Below are 19,951 nucleotides of genomic sequence, written 5' to 3'. Positions count from 1 at the left end.
TAAAAAATGCAAGTAAAAACCACACTGTGAATCCACTATTCACCCACCGGAATACCTAATATTAAAAAGATCGACGTTGTAGTGTCGCTAAGAGTGTAGAGAGCTGGACCTCTTTTGTTAGTAGGAGGATAAAATGCTACAACCGCAATGGAAAACTGGTGGATAGGACCTACTAAAGCTATCCTACTCCTGGATATATACTCAACAGAAATGAATACGTATATCCTCAAAAATAAAACATAAGTGCCACAGCAGCTTTATTCATAATAGCCCTAAACTGGAAAAATCCATATGTTTATCAATGCAGACTAGATACATTAATTGGGATATGTCCATGTGATAAAAAGGAATAAACTGCTGATACACATGACAGTGTGGATATATCTCACAGATTTATGAAAACCATGTCATGTTTAGTGTCAAAAGCCTCTATTAAGCTGCACTCTGAGGTTTATGTTGATATGTGAAGTGTTACCTGGATCAATTTTTAAAACAGATTGAATGACTGTAAAGATGCTTAGTTTTTTTCCCTGATACCAATACTAAATATATTTTGAAAAGAGCACGCCTATTTCAAAAGAAATGCATGTGAACTGTGGAAAGATGAAAACATATAGATTAACTACCACCACCCCTCACTTGTGCTCCCACCACACAGAAAGACCAGTCAACATCTTGGTACATACACACCTGGATGCTTTTCTGAGCATTTAAGAAAGCTTGAGTATTCTGGAGTTCCCGTCGTGGCACAGTGGAAACGAATCCGACTAGGAACCATGAGGTTGTGGATTTGATCCCTGCCCTTGCTCAGTGGGTTAATGATCCGGCATTGCCATGAGCTGTGGTGTGGGTCGCAGACGTGGCTCGGATCCCGCATTGCTGTGGCTCTGACGTAGGCCGGTGGCTACAGCTCCGATTAGACCCCTAGCCTGGGAACCTCCATATGCCTCAGGAGTAGCCCAAGAAATGGCAAAAAGACAAAAAAAAAAAAAAAAAAAAAAAGCTTGAGTATTCTAACTTAATGTTAACACATACATACCTTCCAGAGAGTCAACACTTGGAGCGGATGAGCAGAAAGGAAAGAAGTTAGGGCTGCAGCTCCAAGGGGCTTAAATAACTGCAGCCCATCTGACTAATCTCCTTATCCAGGCCTTAGAGCTCAGCTGCTCCCTTCCTTCCCACCTGCAGCTCAATGTTCAGGGCTGGGGTACTCACTGCAGTTTGCATTCCTCCCTCACCCCTGAATCTTCTGACCATCCATGCTGTCAGGTGCTCTCAGCCCCGTTGACCAGTTCTCCATCCTCTGCAGGAAGCAGAGTTCAGCAGGTTTGACTCCTGTGGATTCAGATCCTGTTTCACTGAGCAACCCTGACATTCACCTGCTGAAGGTTATCAGCAGCTCCTACATCCTCACAGTCTCACCCCATGGGCACCTTATTCTTTTGGCCATCCTTCCCACCTTGGGCTTTGCAGAACTTATCAGGATTGTGGTGCAAGCACTCCCCTGCCCCTTTCTCCAAGCCTGCACTTCTCAGCCTCTGCAGGGCCCCTCATTTTGTCTCCGAGCAAGAGCTACTTCCCAAGGCTGACTCCCCATAAACCCTGCCACTTCTGGGAGAACTCTGCTCCTGCAGTTCTGCTCACTGGCATCAGAATGACACAGAGATGAGCAAGATGTGGACCTGCTCTCTAGAAGCTCACAGGGCAGCAGAGGGAATGGCCAACATTCCTGGCTTTTAGCCCAGGGTACATGCTGTTAAAACGGGAAGGAGGAGTTCCCATCGTGGCGCAGTGGTCAACGAATCTGACTAGGAACCATGAGGTTGCGGGTTCAGTCCCTGCCCTTGCTCAGTGGGTTAACGATCCAGCATTGCCGTGAGCTGTGGTGTAGGTCGCAGACTCGGCTTGGATCCCGTGTTACTGTGGCTCTGGCGTAGGCTGGTGGCTATGGCTCCGATTCGACCCCTAGCCTGGGAACCTCCATATGCCACAGGGGCGGCCCAAGAAATAGCAAAAAGACAAAAAAAAAAAAAACAACAAACCCAAAAAACAAAAAAGCAAAACAAAACAAAAAAAACAGGAAGGAACCCTGAGCCATGGAAGCCGAAAAGGAAGAGTTATGGGTTCTTCATGATGCAAGGGAGACTTTGGAGTGGCACAGAGAAGGCCATGATTTTGAAGCAAAACCCAGCCAACTCTCCACCAAGTAGCCCCTCATTCTGGCACAGTCTCGGAGCTTCAGACACAGCCTGAGCCAACATTTACAGCATATTTACTTCCTGTCTAAAAATTTTTATGTTTTATGAAGTATTATGAATCTATAAAGATTCCAGCATCTCTAAGTGACTCTTAAAGTAAGGCATAAAACTTAGGCACTTGAGAAAAATGTTATGTCCTAGCAATTAAAAGAATCTGACCCAATTCATTTGATAATTTATTTTATTGGTTAAATGTTACAGGGACACACAGTTTTTGAAGGCACGAGCCTGCTGTGGTACCCTTTGACTGGCAAAGCAATAAAGCTATTCTTTTCTCCTTCACCCCCACCCCCCTCTAAAGAGAGCAGTTCTCCAGTGTTCCCTGACCCTGCTGCTCTCTGCCCAAGCACCCCTTCCCAATGAAGTCTTTTGCTTTGTCAAAAAAAGAATGTTACAAAGTTCTATTTCTCTTTTCTTCATATACAATGTATCTAAATGAACTAAATTAAACATTTATAATAGAAAAGACATTATTACATATTAGTAGGACAATGTTGCTTCTTCATAATCATGTATTATTTCCACCCCTGAGATATATGTCCATGTAACAGAATCACAACTATGGCCTATGACTTTGGGATGAAGCAGAACAGCGCTGGGTCCACAGGCCATGGGGTCAGAAGTGCTTATCAAATGATGTTTTATGCTCTGAAAGGAAGAAAGGAGAACGCTTATGGGAACAAGGAATAATCAATCCCCACAAAACTTGAGAAACAGGTTTCTCAAAGGGAGCAACTGACATAATTCATTTATTTTTATGAGAAAAATTTTAAACATATTTAAGTGCTGATAAGGTAGAGAAAATCATTTAGGTTGCCTTTTAAACTTAGGTTTTTAAGTTATTGTATGAAAGATGTTAAACATGAAAAATTATGGCAAATATATTGACAGATAAAATTTAAAGAAATGTTGTATTGGAGGATGAGAGGATAAATGGTGTGGCAATTAAGCTCGAATGATATATTAGTTTTAAATAGATGTATACATAAAAATACTTCATATGATTCATTTTAGATTGAACATTCTCCTAAAAATTAGAGGGGTCTGAAATAAATATTTTTAATGCAAGAGCATTTTGAGTAAAATGACTTAGTGAAACCCCTCATGGCCCTCAAACAGGCATGAGGTGAGAGGATCCCATGGTCAAATGGGATTATCTGGAAGATTCAGCCCTGGAACCCATTTGTGGCTTCATAAGTGTATCTGGGCTTCATATGAACCTTAGAAAACTTGGGAAAAATTGTGTCCCCAGGTCTCACTCCCTCTGGGTGGACTCCTGTCACAAGACAGATCAGTCAAGAGGCATCTGGCAGAAAACATGAGCCTTGCAGGAATTTTAGGAAAAGGTGGCTGAGATTTCATAGCTAGACATGTCCTTTCCAACCTCAGTTGGTGTGTGTTCATGGTTATAAGAGGACAGCAGCAGCACCATCACCACGAGCAAGAGAAGATGCAGCCTATTTGGAAGAACTCTAATTTTCTTCCTTCAGTCACATTCCCAGGCATTTCCAGTTCCAATTAAAATAAGCCACATCCCTCATATTTGACCTTCAGTTAGCTTTTGAGGGAAAACTATTTATTCTCTTGTCTCCTGCTATAATCTATTGAGAAAGCCTAGCTTGAAACTGCTGGGGATCTGGATCATTTCCAGAGCATGTGGAGAGGGGGTAAAAGGAAATGTGACTTGAAAGAGATATTTGGTATCCAACATCAGGTGTGATGAATCCTCTCTGCTATTTAGGAGAGCCTGAAATGAGAAGCAGAGGAAAAAATGAATAAGGAAACCAGTGCACTCTGCTTTATTGTTGTCTAAAAGTCACGAGTAAGGAAAACACAACAACCCTATATCCAGTGAAAAACTTCTTTCAAAATCACATGAGATCACACACAAAAGGGCTTTTTAACAGCACAGCTCCAAGGTGAAATGGTCTATCCAGGTCTTGCATATCAGCTCTCATGAATACTTACTTGCTCTGTTTCACTTCACAAGTTAATTTCCCACAGGATGGACTAACTGTAAATCGAGCTGTTTTCTATTCTTACCTATTCTCATGGCATAATTCTAAGCCCAAACATGAGCAGATCTCAGTATTACATTTTCTTTGCATTCATATTTCTTTTTAGCTCAGTGGTTTGCAAACTTTTTCTTGGTCCCAGGACTCCTTTGTACTCTTAAATTATGAGGACCCCAAACAGCTTTTGTGTGGGGGGTATACCTATTGATAACTATCATATTAGTAATTATAATAATTTTAAATATTAGTTCATTAAAATAACAAGAACAAACCCAATACATGTTAACATATTTTTTTTGAAAAATCACTATATTTTTGAAAACAAACTAGTGGAAAGCAGTACTGTTTTATAGTTTTGTGAATCTTTTTAATGTCTGACTTAATATGATAGGTGGCATCTCCTATTTGCTTTTGCATTTACCTACTGTGATATGCTATTTTGGTTAAAGTGTATAAAGAAAAATCTGCCTCACATAGGTAAGTATTTGGAAAAAGGAAGACTTTGTGGACTTCATGAAATCAGCTCCAGCATCTGTCCAAGGTCCTTGAACCAGACTTTGAGAACTGCTGCCTTAGTTCATTGAAGAAGAAACTTCAGGGATTAAAATACGAAAAAAAAAAAAAAATGGGTACACAGGTTCTCTGTTTCCCTTCAGCCTTTGCTCCCTTGTATATGCTCAAAGACTGATGAGATACAAGACGTGCTGAAGGAGCATAGCATGGGAGTCACCATTTTGGTGTTTTCATTCCCCTCTGGCTAGAGCTAAAATGAGTTCTGAAAATAGGAGGTGAGGTGGATTGGACCGGGGAAATCCCTGCTTCTTTTGCTGGGTGCCTTTTGTTTGTATATTTGGTACATGTACTTTAACCCTGAATTTCTACAATGTTAATTAAATATCACTTACACTAAAAATTAAAAGATACACCCTTAAGATCTCACCTGTACTTTGCGCACGAAGGATGGAGTCACTCTTTTCTCAAAGTCATCTATAGGTGTGTATGAATTAAGGATCTTTATGATCTGCAAATAGTACATAAGATATGGTTGTTACACCACGAGAAAGGACAACTCTGTCCCATGAAATAATGGTTCTGGTGGTAGGGGAACAGTCAGGAACCCCAGGTGGCCCTTTTAAACTGTAATTTGGTTCTAAGAACTATATGTTGTTTTTCTCAAAGAAAAGAGAAAACAAGCTGAGAAGAGCACAGAAGTGAGCAAAGACATCATAGAATTAGATGACAGTAAGAGAATTCCCCATTTCTAGCCTTTTTCCCCATTCCCTCTACCCCAAACATACACATTCCCCTGAGGGAATGTGTAACATGCACTTTTCTGTTTTTAAGGTCTAGAGTTAGTATTTAATAAATGTTTGTTAGGTAAGGGGGTGGGCCATGGGAGATACGTATGCTCCCCAAAGAACACACAGAGATGCATATGCGCCCCACGGCTGGCTAAGCCAGGAGAGGTGATGCCAACTACATGAACTATTGGCAAGGTTTGGAAGACACTCAGCAAGTCTGGTCACCTGCACAGCAGACAGGGAGGTGCAGCGCTCATAGATCTCCTTGGCATCACTGTCTGTGGTCTTCTTGACCTGAAGCAACCAGGCTGCCTGAGAGAGAGGTTCCAAAGTTTCCTTGGCCAAGCTGTTCTGCAAGTTCTTATCTTTAAGCCATTCTTCTAAGTAGCTGATGTTGCACCTGGAGTAAAAGCCAGAGGATCAGAGAGCAGTGGGCCATCCCTGTAGAACACTTCAGGAGAGGTTGCCGAATCCCCTAATAGGTCCCAACATGGTACTGGAGTTCACTGAGAGACTTAGGACCACAGTCAAGCAGTTTCTTCATTTATAACAAGACAGGGTTGGACCAGATGATCAGCTCTCATAATTGATGGTTCTAAGGATCATGATGGTCTATGGTGAGGGGTCATAACAGCAATAAACTTCAGTGAAAACCAGAGCAAAGAACAGCAGCTACCATCATTTATAAAGTAATCTATTGAAGTACCCTTAATAATAGACTTGAAAAGATATTAAAGGAAAAACATAATGATATTTGAAGAGAAGGCTTATTTTGGTATAAAAATTGTTTGATTTCTTCAATTGGCATAAAGTTTTTAATTGGTAGAAAGATTTCTTTCAGTCCACTGAAGTTTTGATTCTAGTTTTTGTCACTGATTATCATAGGATTATGAGTTAAAGAGACATGGGTTTTAGTCCCACCAATCTATGGAGTGAGGCTGGAAAGTTACTCAACCTCTCTGGGTAAATCAGAGTGTTGGGAACACTTGTACATGGCTAGTGGGAATGGAAGAGGTATAGTAGCTAAGGAAAATATTGGGCAGTTCCTCAAAATGTTGAACACAGAACTAGCATCTGACCCAGCAATTCACTTCTAGATACTTAACTAACAAGAATTGAAAACATGTCCACACATAAAAATCATGAACACAAATGTTTATAGCAGTATTCATTAGAGTCAAAAAACAAAAAGCCAAATGTCCACCAGCTGAAGGAACTGTGGTATAGTCATGCAATGGGATCTTAGTCAGCAATAAAATGGAATGAGGTACTGACACATGCCACCACATGGATACACTATGAAAACATTATGCTAAGTGAAAGAAGTCAGTCACAAAAGACAACATATTTTATGATTCCATTTATTTTAAAAATGGAGTAGGCAAATCTATAGAGAAAGAAAACATACTTGTTGCTGTTTAGGCTGTAAGGTACTCCCCAGTGGGATGTGGGTAGGGGATAAGAGTGGCTGCTACTGGGTGTAAGGTTTCTTTTCTTTTTTTTTTAAAGGCCACACCCGCAGCATATGGAGGTTCCCAGGTTAGCAGTTGAATAGGAGCTGTAGCCACCAGCCTAGACCACAGCAACGCCAGACCAAGCCATGTCTGTGACCTACACCACAGTTCATGACAATGCCAGATCCTTAACCCACTGAGTGAGGCCAGAAATCGAACCTGAGTCCTCATGGATGCTAGTCAGATTCATTTCCGCTGAGCCACAACGGGAACTACAGTTTCTTTTCAGAGTGATGAAAATGTTCTAAGATAACATCATGGTGATAGCTGCATAACTCTGTCAATACACCAAACTCCACTGAACTATATACTTCAAACAAGTGAACTGTATGGCATATAAATTACATATTAATGAAATCGTTTTTAAAAACTGAATGTTGAACGAGGTGACATCTAAGGTCAATTCTAGCTCTGACCTTCCAGATTAGCAATTCCCCATGGGAGGGGAGGGGGTCCTCTCTTTGGTTATAACTTTGGGACAATAATGCCAAATTAATGTGTAATGAATGTGAAATAACATCTCTTGCACTGGTACCCCTCTTTTTTTGCATTGTCAGTTTTGTCCCACTAATTTAAATTCTTATTACAGTAGATTCCTAATGGGGCTCCCATCTCACCCCTTTTAATCTATCCTATTCAAATTCTGCCACAGTCTTTCTAAATCTGAATTTTGAGCATGTTAATCCTCCCACTCAAAAATCTGTGAGTCCTGGTGCTTGGTAAGATGTAGTGAGCACTGTTTTTTCTCTCTCCCACTGAAAGAAGCTAAAAAACCTGGATGGAATGCCTAGAACAGCTATTTGAGGACTCTACAAAGCAAATAGTAACAGATGGATTAGGGAAGATGACCAAAATTTGAAGTATTTCCAAATCAATAGTGAATTTACCAGTATCTTTCCCTATGCTTTTCATTGGCCTGAGCTCAAAGCAGCCTGAAACTCAATAGGAGGAGCCCTCTGGTTCTGGCTTGAGGTGCTGCAAAGGAGTGTCCTAATGCTCTGAGAGAGGGTGGAAGTTATCTTTTTCTTTTTTCCCCTCTTTCCTTTCTTTGTCTTTATCCTCTCATGTGCAAGCCTCAAACAATCCTATAGTAGTGGCAACAGGGTCTGGTAGGAAGCTAAAACTCTAAAAGAGGGTAACTTTCTTCAACTGGAGCTGTGGCTCAAGAAAGCGAGGTGAACTCTCCTGACTTTACTTCCCACTACTTGGCCCTGGATGGGGACATGTGCAGGAAGTATGCCACATAGAAAGTTAAAGCTCCAATATTCTGTCCAGAGGACCAAAGAGGGGATCCCCATGGGTCTGAAAAGTAGCAGAGGTATTATGGAAAGTGTCCCTTAAAGTTGTTTATGAACTCCTAGGCACACCTGTGAATCCATGCATGGATCTGACCTTCAACAGCACGCATAAATTTTGAAGAGTAAACTATGGAACTGAGCACCACTAAAGTTTCAGACTGGCCAAGTTTCAGCCACAAGACAGGATGAAATTGCATTATAAAGGTTTCGAAAACTGAACTGACACAGGAACCACAACCCCTAGAGGATGGTCAGAACTTGCAGCCTGAACCCAAGTAGGTTGATTATCTGATAAAAATATCAACATTCTCCATAGAATTTAAAAACTCAGTGTCTCATAATATAATAATAAAAGTGTCCAGAATACAATTCAAATTTACTTGGCATATGAAAACCAAGAAGGAGTTCCCGTTATGGCTCAGCAGAAAAGAATCTGACTAGCATCCATGAGGATGCAGGTTCAGTCGCTGCTCTCATTCAATGGGTTAAGGATCTGGTGTTGCCAGCTATGATGTAGGCTGTAGATGTGGCTCGGATATGGCATTGCTGTGGCTGTGGCATAGGCCAGTGGCTACAGCTCTGATTTGATCCCCTAGCCTGGGAACTTGCATATATGGCAGATTTGGCCCTAGAAAGACAAAAAAAGAAAAAGAAAAGAAAAGCAAGAAAATCTTAAGTCACACTAAACAAGACAATCAACAGAAGTCAACTGAGATGACACAGATGTTGAAATCATCTAACAAAGATGTTAAAGAAGCTATCACAAAAATGCTCCAAAAATTAAAGACAAACTATCTTGAAATAAATGGAAAGAAAGTCTCAGAAAAGAATTAGAAGATGTTAAAAAAAAAAGGAAATTTTAGAACTTAAAAATACAATAACCTCACTGAATGGGCTCAGTAGCAGAATAGAGATGGCAGAGAAAAGAGCCAGTGAACTTCAAGGTAGCAATAGAGATTATCCAATCTAAAAAATAGGGAGAGAAAAAAAGAAAAAAAAAAAGAGCGTTGGGAGCATTAGGGGTAACAAAATAGTGAGAGGTCTAACATTTGAGTCATTAAAGTTCCAGAGGAAAGGAAAAAGTATGATGCAGACAAAATATTTGAAGAAATGGCTGAAAATGTCCCAAATTTGGTGAGATCCACAAACCAACAGATTTAAGAAGTTCAGGGAATGCCAAAGAGGTTATACCCAGAGAAATTCACATCCAGACACATCATAATCAAATTGTGGTAAACCAAACACACACAAAAAATCTGGAAGTCAATCAGAGAAAAACTATGCATTATTTGTTGGGAAATAATAATTCAAGTAACCGTGCATTTCTCATCAGAAACTGTGGAAGCCAGAAAGAGTGAAACATTTTTAAACTGATGAAAAAAAGGACTGTCAACCAAGATATTGGTATCTTACAAAAATATACTATAGGATTAAAGGTGAAATGATGAAAGAAAGCTAAGAGAATTTATTGCCACTGAACCTGCTCTAAAAAGTCTATTAGGAGTCCTCACGTAGCTTAGCAGGTTAAGGACATGGCATTGTCACTGCAGTGGCTCGCGTCACTGCTATGGCCTGGGATCAGTCCCTGGCCTGAGAACTTCCACATATTGTGGGCATGGCCAAATCAATCAATAAGGCCTACTGAAATGATTTCCTCAGGCAGAAGGGAAATGATACCAAAATGAGATGTAAGGGAAAATGAGACTTGAAACATTAGAAATGAGAGAATAATAGAAATGGTAAATATCTGGGTAAATATAGTAGACTATTCTTTTTATATAAGTTCTTTAAAATACGTTGGATGTTTAAAACAAAAATTATAACATTGTCTGGTAGAGTTTTTGATGTATGTAGGTGTAATACACGAGATAACCACAACCTAAGCAGAGAGGAGAAAGGGGCCTTTGTGATGGTAAAGTTTCCACATTCCACTTAATGTGATAAGATCCTGATTCTAAAAAGAATGAAAAAGCTAAGTATGTATACTGTAATTCCAAGAGCAATCATTTAAAAAGATACAAAGAGATATAGTGAAAACAGTAGATAAATTTTAAAAAGGTACCAAATGAGTTCCCATTGTGGCTCAGTGGTACTGAACTTGACTAGTATCCATGAGGACACGGGTTCAATCCCTGGTCTCGTTCAGTGGGTTAAGGATCTGGTACTTCTGTGAGCTGCAGTGTAGGTCACAGATGGGGCTCGGATCTGGCGTTGCTATTGCTGTGGCATGGGCTGGCAGTTGCAGCTCTGATTCAACCCCTAGTCTGTGAACTAGGCTATGCCACAGGTGTGGCCCTAAAAAGACAAATAAAATAAAAATAAATAAAAAGGTACCAAAAATGTTGAAAGAACTAAAAAGAAGACAGGAACAGAAAATGAGAGAAATAAAAATCAGAAAGGACAAATAGAAAATAACAAAATGGAGTTCCCGTCGTGGCGCAGTGGTTAACGAATCCAACTAGGAACCATGAGGTTGCAAGTTCGATCCCTGCCCTTGCTCAGTGGGTTAACGATTCGGCATTGCCGTGAGCTGTGGTGTAGGTTGCAGACTCGGCTCGGATCCCGCATTGCTGTGGCTCTGGCATAGGCTGGCAGCTATAGCTCCGATTAGACCCCTAGCCTGGGAACCTCCATATGCCATGGGAGCAGCCCAAGAATTGGCAAAAAGACAAAAAAAAAAAAAAAAAAAAAGAAAAAAGAAAATAACAAAATGGTAGACTTAAATGTAAATATATCAGTAATTATATTAAAATAGGCTAAACACCCCAATTAAGAAGCGTAGATCATCAGACTGGATGAGAAAAAAACAAAAAGGACCCAAATATATGCTGTCTACAAGAAACTCACTTCAAATGTGATACAGGTAAGTTAAAAGTAAAAGTTAAAAATATGAATGAAAAAAGATATACTAAGAAAACACTGATCCAAACAGAAAGAAGACTTTTCAGACAAAGTAGACTCTTTAAAGCAGAGAAAATTACAAGGGAAGGATAAAGAGAGACCCTACATGGTGTTAGGAGGGTCAACTCACCAAAAAGACATAGTAATTTTTAATGTGCATGCACCTAAAAACAGAGCTTCAAATATATAAGCAAAACCTGACAGACTGAAAGAAGAAACAGATAAATCCATAATTATAGTTGGAAATTTCCACACTCCTCTCAGTGGTCAATTTAACTGAAAGAAAATCAGCAAGGCTGCAGAACTGAAAAACATCATCAGTAAACTGGTTCTAACTGACATTTATAGAACATTCTACCCAACAACCACAGAATATACATTCTTTTCAACTGTATGTGGAACATTCACACAAATAGACCATATTCTGGGTCACAAATGCAAATATCAACACACTTAAAAATAATTGAGGTCACACAAAATTTGTTTTTTTACATGTAAAAACATTTATAAGTTTGTATTTTAAAAATAAACCTGGGAAAGTCCTCATGCAAAGCAGGGTGGGTGGTATCTCTAGTATCATAATGTATGGGATATTTTAACCTGTATGTACTTTGAAATTTTTAAAAAATTGTGGCAGAAAACACATAAAATTACCATCTTAACCACTTAAAGTGTACAGTATAGTGGAGTTAACTATATGTACCAAATTTGTAAAACAGAGTCCCAGAATATTTTCACTTTGTAAAACTGAAACTCTATATCCACTGAACAAACAATAACTCCCCTTTTCTCTCTTTCCTTAGCCCCAGGCAACCACCCTTCTACCTTCTAAGTTTGACTGACATAGTATGTTCTTTGACTACGATGAAATTAAACTAAAAATCAATGACAGAAGGGTAACAAGAAAATCTCTGAACACTTGGAAATTAAACAACATACTTCTAAATAATCCATAGGTCAAGAGTAAGACTCAAGGGAAATCAGAAAATATTTTCAACATAACAAAAAATGAAAATACAACATATCGAAATTTGCGGAATAGAGTTAAAGCAGTGCTTAGAGAGAAATGTATAGCATTAAATGCTTATGTTAGAAAAGAAAGGTCTGAGTCAATAATCCAAGGCTCTATTTTAGGAAACTAGAAGAAGAGAAAAATAAACACAAAGTAGGCAGAAGAAATGAAATCATGAAGACAGCAACAGAAATCAATTTAAAAAATAAGACAATGGAACTAAAAACTGCTTCTTTGAAAAGAACATAAAATTGATACAGCTCTAGCAAGACTGACCAAGGAAAAGAGAAGACATATCTTACCCACAGAAGAGTGGAGGAGGGGGGTATTACTATAAATTCTGCAGAAATGACAATAATAAGGAAATATTCCAAAGCGCTCTACATACAGAAACTTAACTTTGATTAACTGGACAAATTCAATGAAAGCCAAAAACTACCAAATTTCACCTAAGATGAAATCTATAACCAGAACAGTCCTACAACTATTAAAGAATTTGAGGAGTTCCTGTTGTGGTGCAGCGAAAATGAATCCAACTAGGAACCATGAGGTAGAGGGTTTGATCTCTGGCCTTGCTCAGTGGGTTAAGGATCTGGTATTGCCGTGAGCTGTGGTATAGGTTGCAGACCCGGCTCGGATCTTGCATTCCTCTGTTTATGATGTAGGCCGGCAGATGTAGCTCCCATTTGACCCCTAGCCTGGGAACCTCCATATTCCATGGTTGTGGCCTTAAAAAAAAAAAAAAAATTAGAGCAGAAATAAATGAAATACAAATGAAGAAAACCAATCTCAATGTCAGGGATTAAATTGCCCTCTCCTTTGTTTTCTGCGTCACCCACCAGCAGTGCTAGTCAGAGATGGTGGTCAATACACACTGGCTGAGTATATGATAACCACCACAGAACGTTAAGATACACATTTTTTAGTTGTTAATGGAAGCCACTCTGCTGGAGCATCAAGTTAGCACTGCAGAGAGTGCTGGGAGGCGGGGCCGGCATCAGAGCTCCAGCATCTCCAAGGTTCTCAAAGTTATCTCACACACCCTCCAGCAGTGCAGCTCTTGTGGAGGGAAGGGCAGACTGTATGGCTTCAGACTCCAAGAGCATCCCTTCTGGCCAGCCTCTTGGGGCTAGTGGTGGTTTATGGGTCTTACCTTATCTGCATCCCTTTCCTGCAGGAGCACATGTCCTTGCGCAGGAAGAGGCTGTTCAGGGTAACCGCCCCGATCAAGAAGAAGAGCTGCTTCACTGCCTGCCTCACGATTTCGGGGTCAAGGCCATTCTGGCACATGGTGCTGTAGAAGTAGCTCAGCTGCTGCAGGATGGAGGTCATTGTGTAGGCATCCGTGTCATCTATGCTGGACGACCGCTTCCGGAAGCCCGTGGGCTTCAGGCCAGAAATGCCCTGCAGACTCTCATACTCCAGCATGCCCGGCACTACATAGACAAACGGAAGCTTTTCTTGCATGCAGTGGGGACACCCAGAGAACATTTCCACTGCTCCTGTGTGTGTTTCAGGAGATGGGACATTTTCTACAGGAATTAGTGTGTATGGAGTTGTGGTACAGAAAGCTGAAGAGTGGAGGGTTGGGGAGCCCAAGAGTGTAAGGAATGGAGGTGCACGGCTGTCTGCTGCAGAGCAGCACCTCCTCCTCTTTCAATTTCACAGGAGAGAGCAGGTTAGCATGACAACTCATGGTCTGGAAATAGTTAAAGCCTACTATATTTAAATTTCAGGAAATTTAAGAAAGAATACAAGAATTGAGTGGAGCTTTCAGATTTAAAAAGTACTTGGCTAAGAGCCAGAATGGATTAGCCACATAAATAATTGGCAGTTCTCCAAAGTCTTTCCCTTCAGGATGAAGCCCCCCACCCCCACGCCATTACAGAAGGAAAACTGTGACCCATATACTTTACATACATAATCATATGTAAGCAATCACAGAATTAAAAAGTGGACATTTTTACCACTAAAGCTTGTTTTAAAATTATGTTCTTTGTAATCGCACATTCCAGTACATCAGATTTATTAAGTATCAATGTTAATAAATATTTCTTGGTCATCAATTCTTTTCTTACCTATTATTGGTTGAATGTTATTTTCCATTACAATAATGAACTGATGATATATTCGTATAGCCACATCACTAAGAATCTGTCTGTATTCTGAAAGGTCAAAATTGTTCAAGCAGTTTTTATTCTGATGTGGACTATTATGCTTCATGAATTCCTGAAAGTAAAGTTGAACATACAAATATTAGAATAAAATTAATATATTAAAGATATCATAATCAGCTACTACTATAACTGCTATACTTTGAAATTTGATGTCTGGTTTGTATTAAATGAGTTCTGAATGTTGGGGTAGTGTTTATTTTCTACAACTAACTACAGTTAACCCTTGAATGACCCAGGTTTGAACTGCATGGATCCACTTTTTTTTTTTTTTTTGGCTGCACCCTCAGCATATGTAAGTTCCTACGCCAGGATTTGAACCTGTGCCACAGCAGTGACCTGAGCCATATCAGTGACAACACGAGATCCTTAACCTGCTAGGCTACCAAGGAATTCCTGCATGGATTCACTTACATGTGGATTTTTTTTCACAATACATACTACAGTATAACAAATCTATAATTGGTTGAAGCTGAGGGTATGGATCTGTGGATATGGAGAACTGAAAGTAAAGTCATACATTGAGGGCAGTTGCCCCTAACCTCCACATTGTTCAAGGGTCAACTGAATATTACTATGCTGTTTACTTTTACATTGGAAACCTATTCTCATGGAGTCTCACAGAAAAAACTGCAAAGCACCCAAGAAAACAAACTGGTCTAAGAAGTCAGTAGATGCGGAGTTCCTGTTGTAGCTCAGCAGTAATGAACCTGACTAGTATCCATGAGGACTCAGGTTCTATCCATGTCACTCAGTGGGATAAGGATCTGGTGTTGCTGTGAGCTGTGCTGTGGGTTGCAGATGCAGCTCAGATCCCAGGTTGCTATGGCTGTGCTGTCGGCTGGCAGGTACAGCTCTGATTCCACCCCTAGCCTAGGAACTTCCATATGCTGCAGGTGCAGCCCCCCAAAAAAGTCAGTAGATGCAATAAATGAGATTTATAAATTTATAATTACAGAGTATAGACCAGTCTGAAATATTATTTTTTTTCTGCTATTTCTTGGGCCGCTCCCGCGGAATATGGAGATTCCCAGGCTAGGGGTTGAATCGGAGCTGTAGCCACCAACCTAGGCCAGAGCCACAGCAACGTTGGATCCGAGCCACGTCTGCAACCTACACCACAGCTCATGGCAACGCCAGATCCTTAACCCACTGAGCAAGGGCAGGGACCGAACCCACAACCTCATGGTTCCTAGTCGGATTCGTTAACCACTGCGCCATGACGGGAACTCCTGAAATATTTTTATTTTTATTTTTTATTTTTTTGTCTTTTGTCTTTTGTTGTTGTTGTTGTTGTTGCTATTTCTTGGGCCGCTCCCGCGGCATATGGAGATTCCCAGGCTAGGGGTTGAATCGGAGCTGTAGCCACCGGCCTACGCCAGAGCCACAGCAACGCGGGATCCAAGCCGCGTCTGCAACCTACACCACAGCTCACGGCAACGCCGGATCGTTAACCCACTGAGCAAGGGCAGGGACCGAACCTGCAACCTCATGGTTCCTAGTGGGATTCGTTAACCACTGCGCCACGACGGGAACTCCCCTGAAATATTGTTAAATGTGTGCTATGGACTGGGTATTTGTGTCCTCCACTCCCCTGCAAGTGTGTCTGTTGAATCCTTACCCTCCAGTTTGGCTATAATTTGGGGATGGGGCCTCCAAGGAAGTAATTAAAGTTAAGCAGGGTCATAAGAGTAGGGTCCTGATCTGATAGGATTAGTGTCCTTATAAAAGGAGATACTAGGGAGCTCAATCTCTTTCTTTCTATACCATGCACTGAGGAAAGGCCATATGAGGGCCGCAGTGAGAAGGTGGCCGAAAGCCAAGAAATGAGCTCTCACCAGGGACACAACCATGGTGGTATCTTGAACTTCTGTTGTTTAGGCCACCCAGTCTGTGCTATTTTTGATACAGCATCCCAAGCAGATACAATAGGTTGAACATGTTTGAAGAGAGAAAAGAAAAAGAAAACTGATAGGTTCCCAGGAGAATGGAGACAGACCCCCCCCCCCAAAAATGTGGCTGTTCACCTTGGAGACCTGCTTGGGACATGGGTAGGGCCCAGCACAAGATCTATACCCTCTCCCAGAATGTGGAGGCTCCAGTTGGGCAGAAGAAACAATGGCCTGCAGAAAACAACTGCCCACATAGATTAACCACCTATAAGGATTAACTGCCCTCAGTCAAGGGAATGACCCCCATCCCTTCCTTTACCTTCCCCTCCTCCTTCTTCATTGTTCCTGCCACAAGTTCCTGCCATGAACTCCAGACACAGATTCCGGCCACAGATCTTTTAAAAGCCTGGCACCTCCTCACACTCAGAGCTGGTGCCATCTTGAGCTCAGCCCATCCCCCTCTGATGCCTTAATAAATCTCTCTTGCTTTACCAACTTGGCCTTGTGTGTTCCTCTACTGGCAAACCTAACAACAACATTATGACATTATAATAGGAGGCAGAGGTGAAACAAGAACTGTTCAGTTTTAGAAATTAAAATATAATGATTGAAAAAAACACATAGGGACAAAGGCCAAAGGGGGCAAAGCAAAGATAAAAGAAATAAATGGTGTTGAATAGTATTCTGTTCCATGAATGCCCCACAAATGCCAGTTTGTCTTCAATGGATTGGCCTGTGCCCCCACTTCGGTATTTCTTCTAGTGAGAGGTTAGATTTTCTTTACTTACTTCTCTTTTTGTTCTATGAGCTGGAGTAGGATTACTTTTGTATTTTATTTTACTTTCTCTCCATTAGGACAATTGGCTACCCATGTGGAAGGAGATATAGGATCCTTACTTCACACCTCCATTGGGGATAGGTAAATAATCACACCAATTTTGAATAAAAGCATAACTGTGAACTCTAGATTTGAATAATAAGTTTAGGTGAAAGAGAATAATTTCCTGAACTCAGGGCAGGGAAAAATTTGAGTAAGACACTAACCCACAGATGGTAAAAGGACAGAACTGATAGATTTTAGTACATCAAAATGCAAAAATTGTGTATGACGAAGGACTCCATGAAGAGAATTAGAAGCCACAATCTATCCATAACATGTAAAGATATCCTACAAATCAACGAGAAAAATAATCATCCCTGAGAAAAATGAAGACTAGATACTGAATACACAATTTAAAAGAATAGTAATCAAATGAAATGATGCTTGACCGCACTAGTGGCCAACTAAATGCAATTTAAGTCAACAAAGTATTGTTTTATGTCCATGAGATTGATAATAACAAAATGTCTGTCAATACCTAGTGTTGGTAAGGGTCTGAGACACAAGCCGTTGTATACTGTTGGTGGGAATATTAAATGGTATAAGCATTTTAGGGATCAGTGAAAACCATAAAAACCATTTGCTATTTTAGGCCAGTGAAATTTTGCTCTGTGAGTACTTGAAGGCGGAGAACTTCTTTATAACATCAGTCTCTTGAAAGCAGAGTCAGGATGGCAAAGGATTTACAGATTATGGAGGAACAATCAGAATCTTGCAGGGAGAATAGCTATGAGGAAACAGGCATGTTGAACTAAAGGCTGTATTTGAGAGTCCTAATATTAAAAACTTTAGAATTCTACAACCAGAAGAAAACTTAAATGGTTGTTGAATCTGGAGTTCCCATTATGGCTCAGTGGAAACGAATCCAACTAGGAACCATAAGGAAGCAGGTTTGATTCCTGCCCTCGCTAAGCAGCTTAAGGATCCAGCGTTGCCATGAGCTGTGTAGTTCACAGATGCAGCTCGGATCTGGAATTGCTGTGCTGTGGTGTAGGCCAGCGGCTACAGCTCCGATTTGACCCCCTAGCCTGGGAACTTCCATATGCTTAGGGTGTGGCCCTAAAAAGACAAAAAAAAAAAAATGTATTTTAAATCAAGGAAACTGAGGCCTAGTACCATGCCCAAGGGTTAAGCATCCTCCCACCCTCCTCCCTTATTTCCTTCTGCTCTTTCTTTTTTGCTGTTATTATCATTATCTTTATTGTTATACTCTTGGGTATGTTACAGAAGACCTCTGCTTTCCAGATTTCTCTTCTCTCAAATGGGCTGACAACACCATCCATACTCCAGGATGATTTAAAGTCAAATAAAACAGGTGGCACAGTTTCTAAGGCATTAGCCTGCTGTGACTCTCCTTTACCTGGCAAAATGATAAAGCTGTTTATTTTCCTTCGTCTCCCACCCCCTAAAAAGTCAAATAAAATAGTTCTAAAATAATTTCAGAATTTAAGTGTCTTTCTTGAAGTCTTTTGCCTGTGACTTCTATCTAGCCAACTATATGGATGTGGCCTCCTGGGTGGGGAGGAAGCCTGAGGGCCAGTTGAAGCAGAGGCTGTCCTTCGAACTGGGGAGCTCCATTCTTAACCCCTATGATGAGAGTGGCAGTCAGCACAGAGCAGGGAAGCATCCCTACCTCTTCTCCACTGTACTGCTTCAGGCAATTGAGGAAATGACAGGTATTGGAAAGCCAAAAGGACAGCAGCTCAAAGTCTTCTAAATGTTCCTTAAAAAAAAAAAGAAAAAGAAAAAGAAAAGATAAAGTTGGATTTGGTACTTACCGATGACTCTGAACCAAGAACATACATATTTTACCTATTTGGTTAGCTAGTAGCTTTTGGTCAAAATGAATGCCTCTTTCATTCACTAGAGCCTTTATTGAATTTATACTGTCTGTATGTGTGTGTGTTTGTGTGTGTGTGTGTGTGTGTGCATATATATATATATATATATATATACATATATATAAGCTCTTATGTTTATTTAGAAGCTTACAGTTTGCAAAGTATTTCTGTACAGGTTATGTCACTTGCTCCGATGCTTGAAACAGGCACTGCAGGAATGCCTGAGAAATGTCTTGGTCCTGCCAAGACATTCTGACAGAAGTTCACATTCTGACTGGAAAGACAGACATGACATATACATAGGACACAGTTAAATACTGCCTCCATGACTGGGAACCAGGGCACCTCAGAAAACCTCAGCAGAGAAGCAGGAAGAAACAGAGGCTGTCCTTAGAGCTTCCTTCTTGAAGGAAAGGGGTAGACAGACAAGAGCTCAGGATCAAGGATTCTGTTACCCAAAACACCTTCACGTAGGTGGGAAGGAGGAAAAGGAACGAGCAAAGGAAGCAAGGGTACAGTGACCACAGAGGGAAGAGGAAAACTAGGAAAATTATGGGATTTGAAAAACAAGGTCAGAGGGTTTCAAAGAAATGGTGCTACTGCTTCAATCCATTTAAAGAGAATAAAACTTAAAAAAATACCATTGGATTTACCAAGAGGAATTACTGGTGAGCCTTCTGTGGAGCGATAGGGGTAGAAGCCAGATTGTAAGGAGTGAAAAATAATTGGTGGAGATGATAATTTTAAGCATATTGGCAGCCAGGGCGGGTAGGGCAAAAAGGTAGAGTGGCCAAGGTTGTATGTGGGCCAAGTGAGGGTTATTTTAATGTGGAGGGAGGCGGGCAGGGAGCCACTGAAGAAGTTG

The 19,951-nt window shown here is 40.7% G+C and overlaps 1 protein-coding gene across 2 annotated transcripts in view; it reads right to left on the bottom strand.

The window, feature by feature from the left end:
* Positions 1-2,421: 2,421 nt before the first annotated feature.
* Positions 2,422-19,951, bottom strand: part of MYO5C (myosin VC) — a 129,143-nt gene continuing 111,613 nt past the window's right edge. For both annotated transcript variants that reach the window (XM_005659597.4, XM_021095283.2), the window contains exons 36-41: positions 18,879-18,968; positions 14,378-14,528; positions 13,453-13,735; positions 5,800-5,974; positions 5,214-5,294; positions 2,422-4,005 (exon numbers count right to left, since the gene is read on the bottom strand). In XM_005659597.4, the coding sequence (XP_005659654.2) occupies positions 3,853-4,005; positions 5,214-5,294; positions 5,800-5,974; positions 13,453-13,735; positions 14,378-14,528; positions 18,879-18,968 (933 nt within the window). In that variant the 3' untranslated portion in view covers positions 2,422-3,852. The remainder of the gene's footprint in view (positions 4,006-5,213; positions 5,295-5,799; positions 5,975-13,452; positions 13,736-14,377; positions 14,529-18,878; positions 18,969-19,951) is intronic.

This window comes from Sus scrofa, chromosome 1 (genome assembly GCF_054392235.1).
Source record: "Sus scrofa isolate SSC_HxYL_T2T_F1_AM1 chromosome 1, Sscrofa_HxYL_maternal_Yorkshire_Landrace_v2.0, whole genome shotgun sequence".
Lineage (NCBI taxonomy): Eukaryota > Metazoa > Chordata > Mammalia > Artiodactyla > Suidae > Sus > Sus scrofa.
Note: the sequence above shows the minus strand (reverse complement) of the source record. Positions and strands in the feature narration are given on the sequence as shown.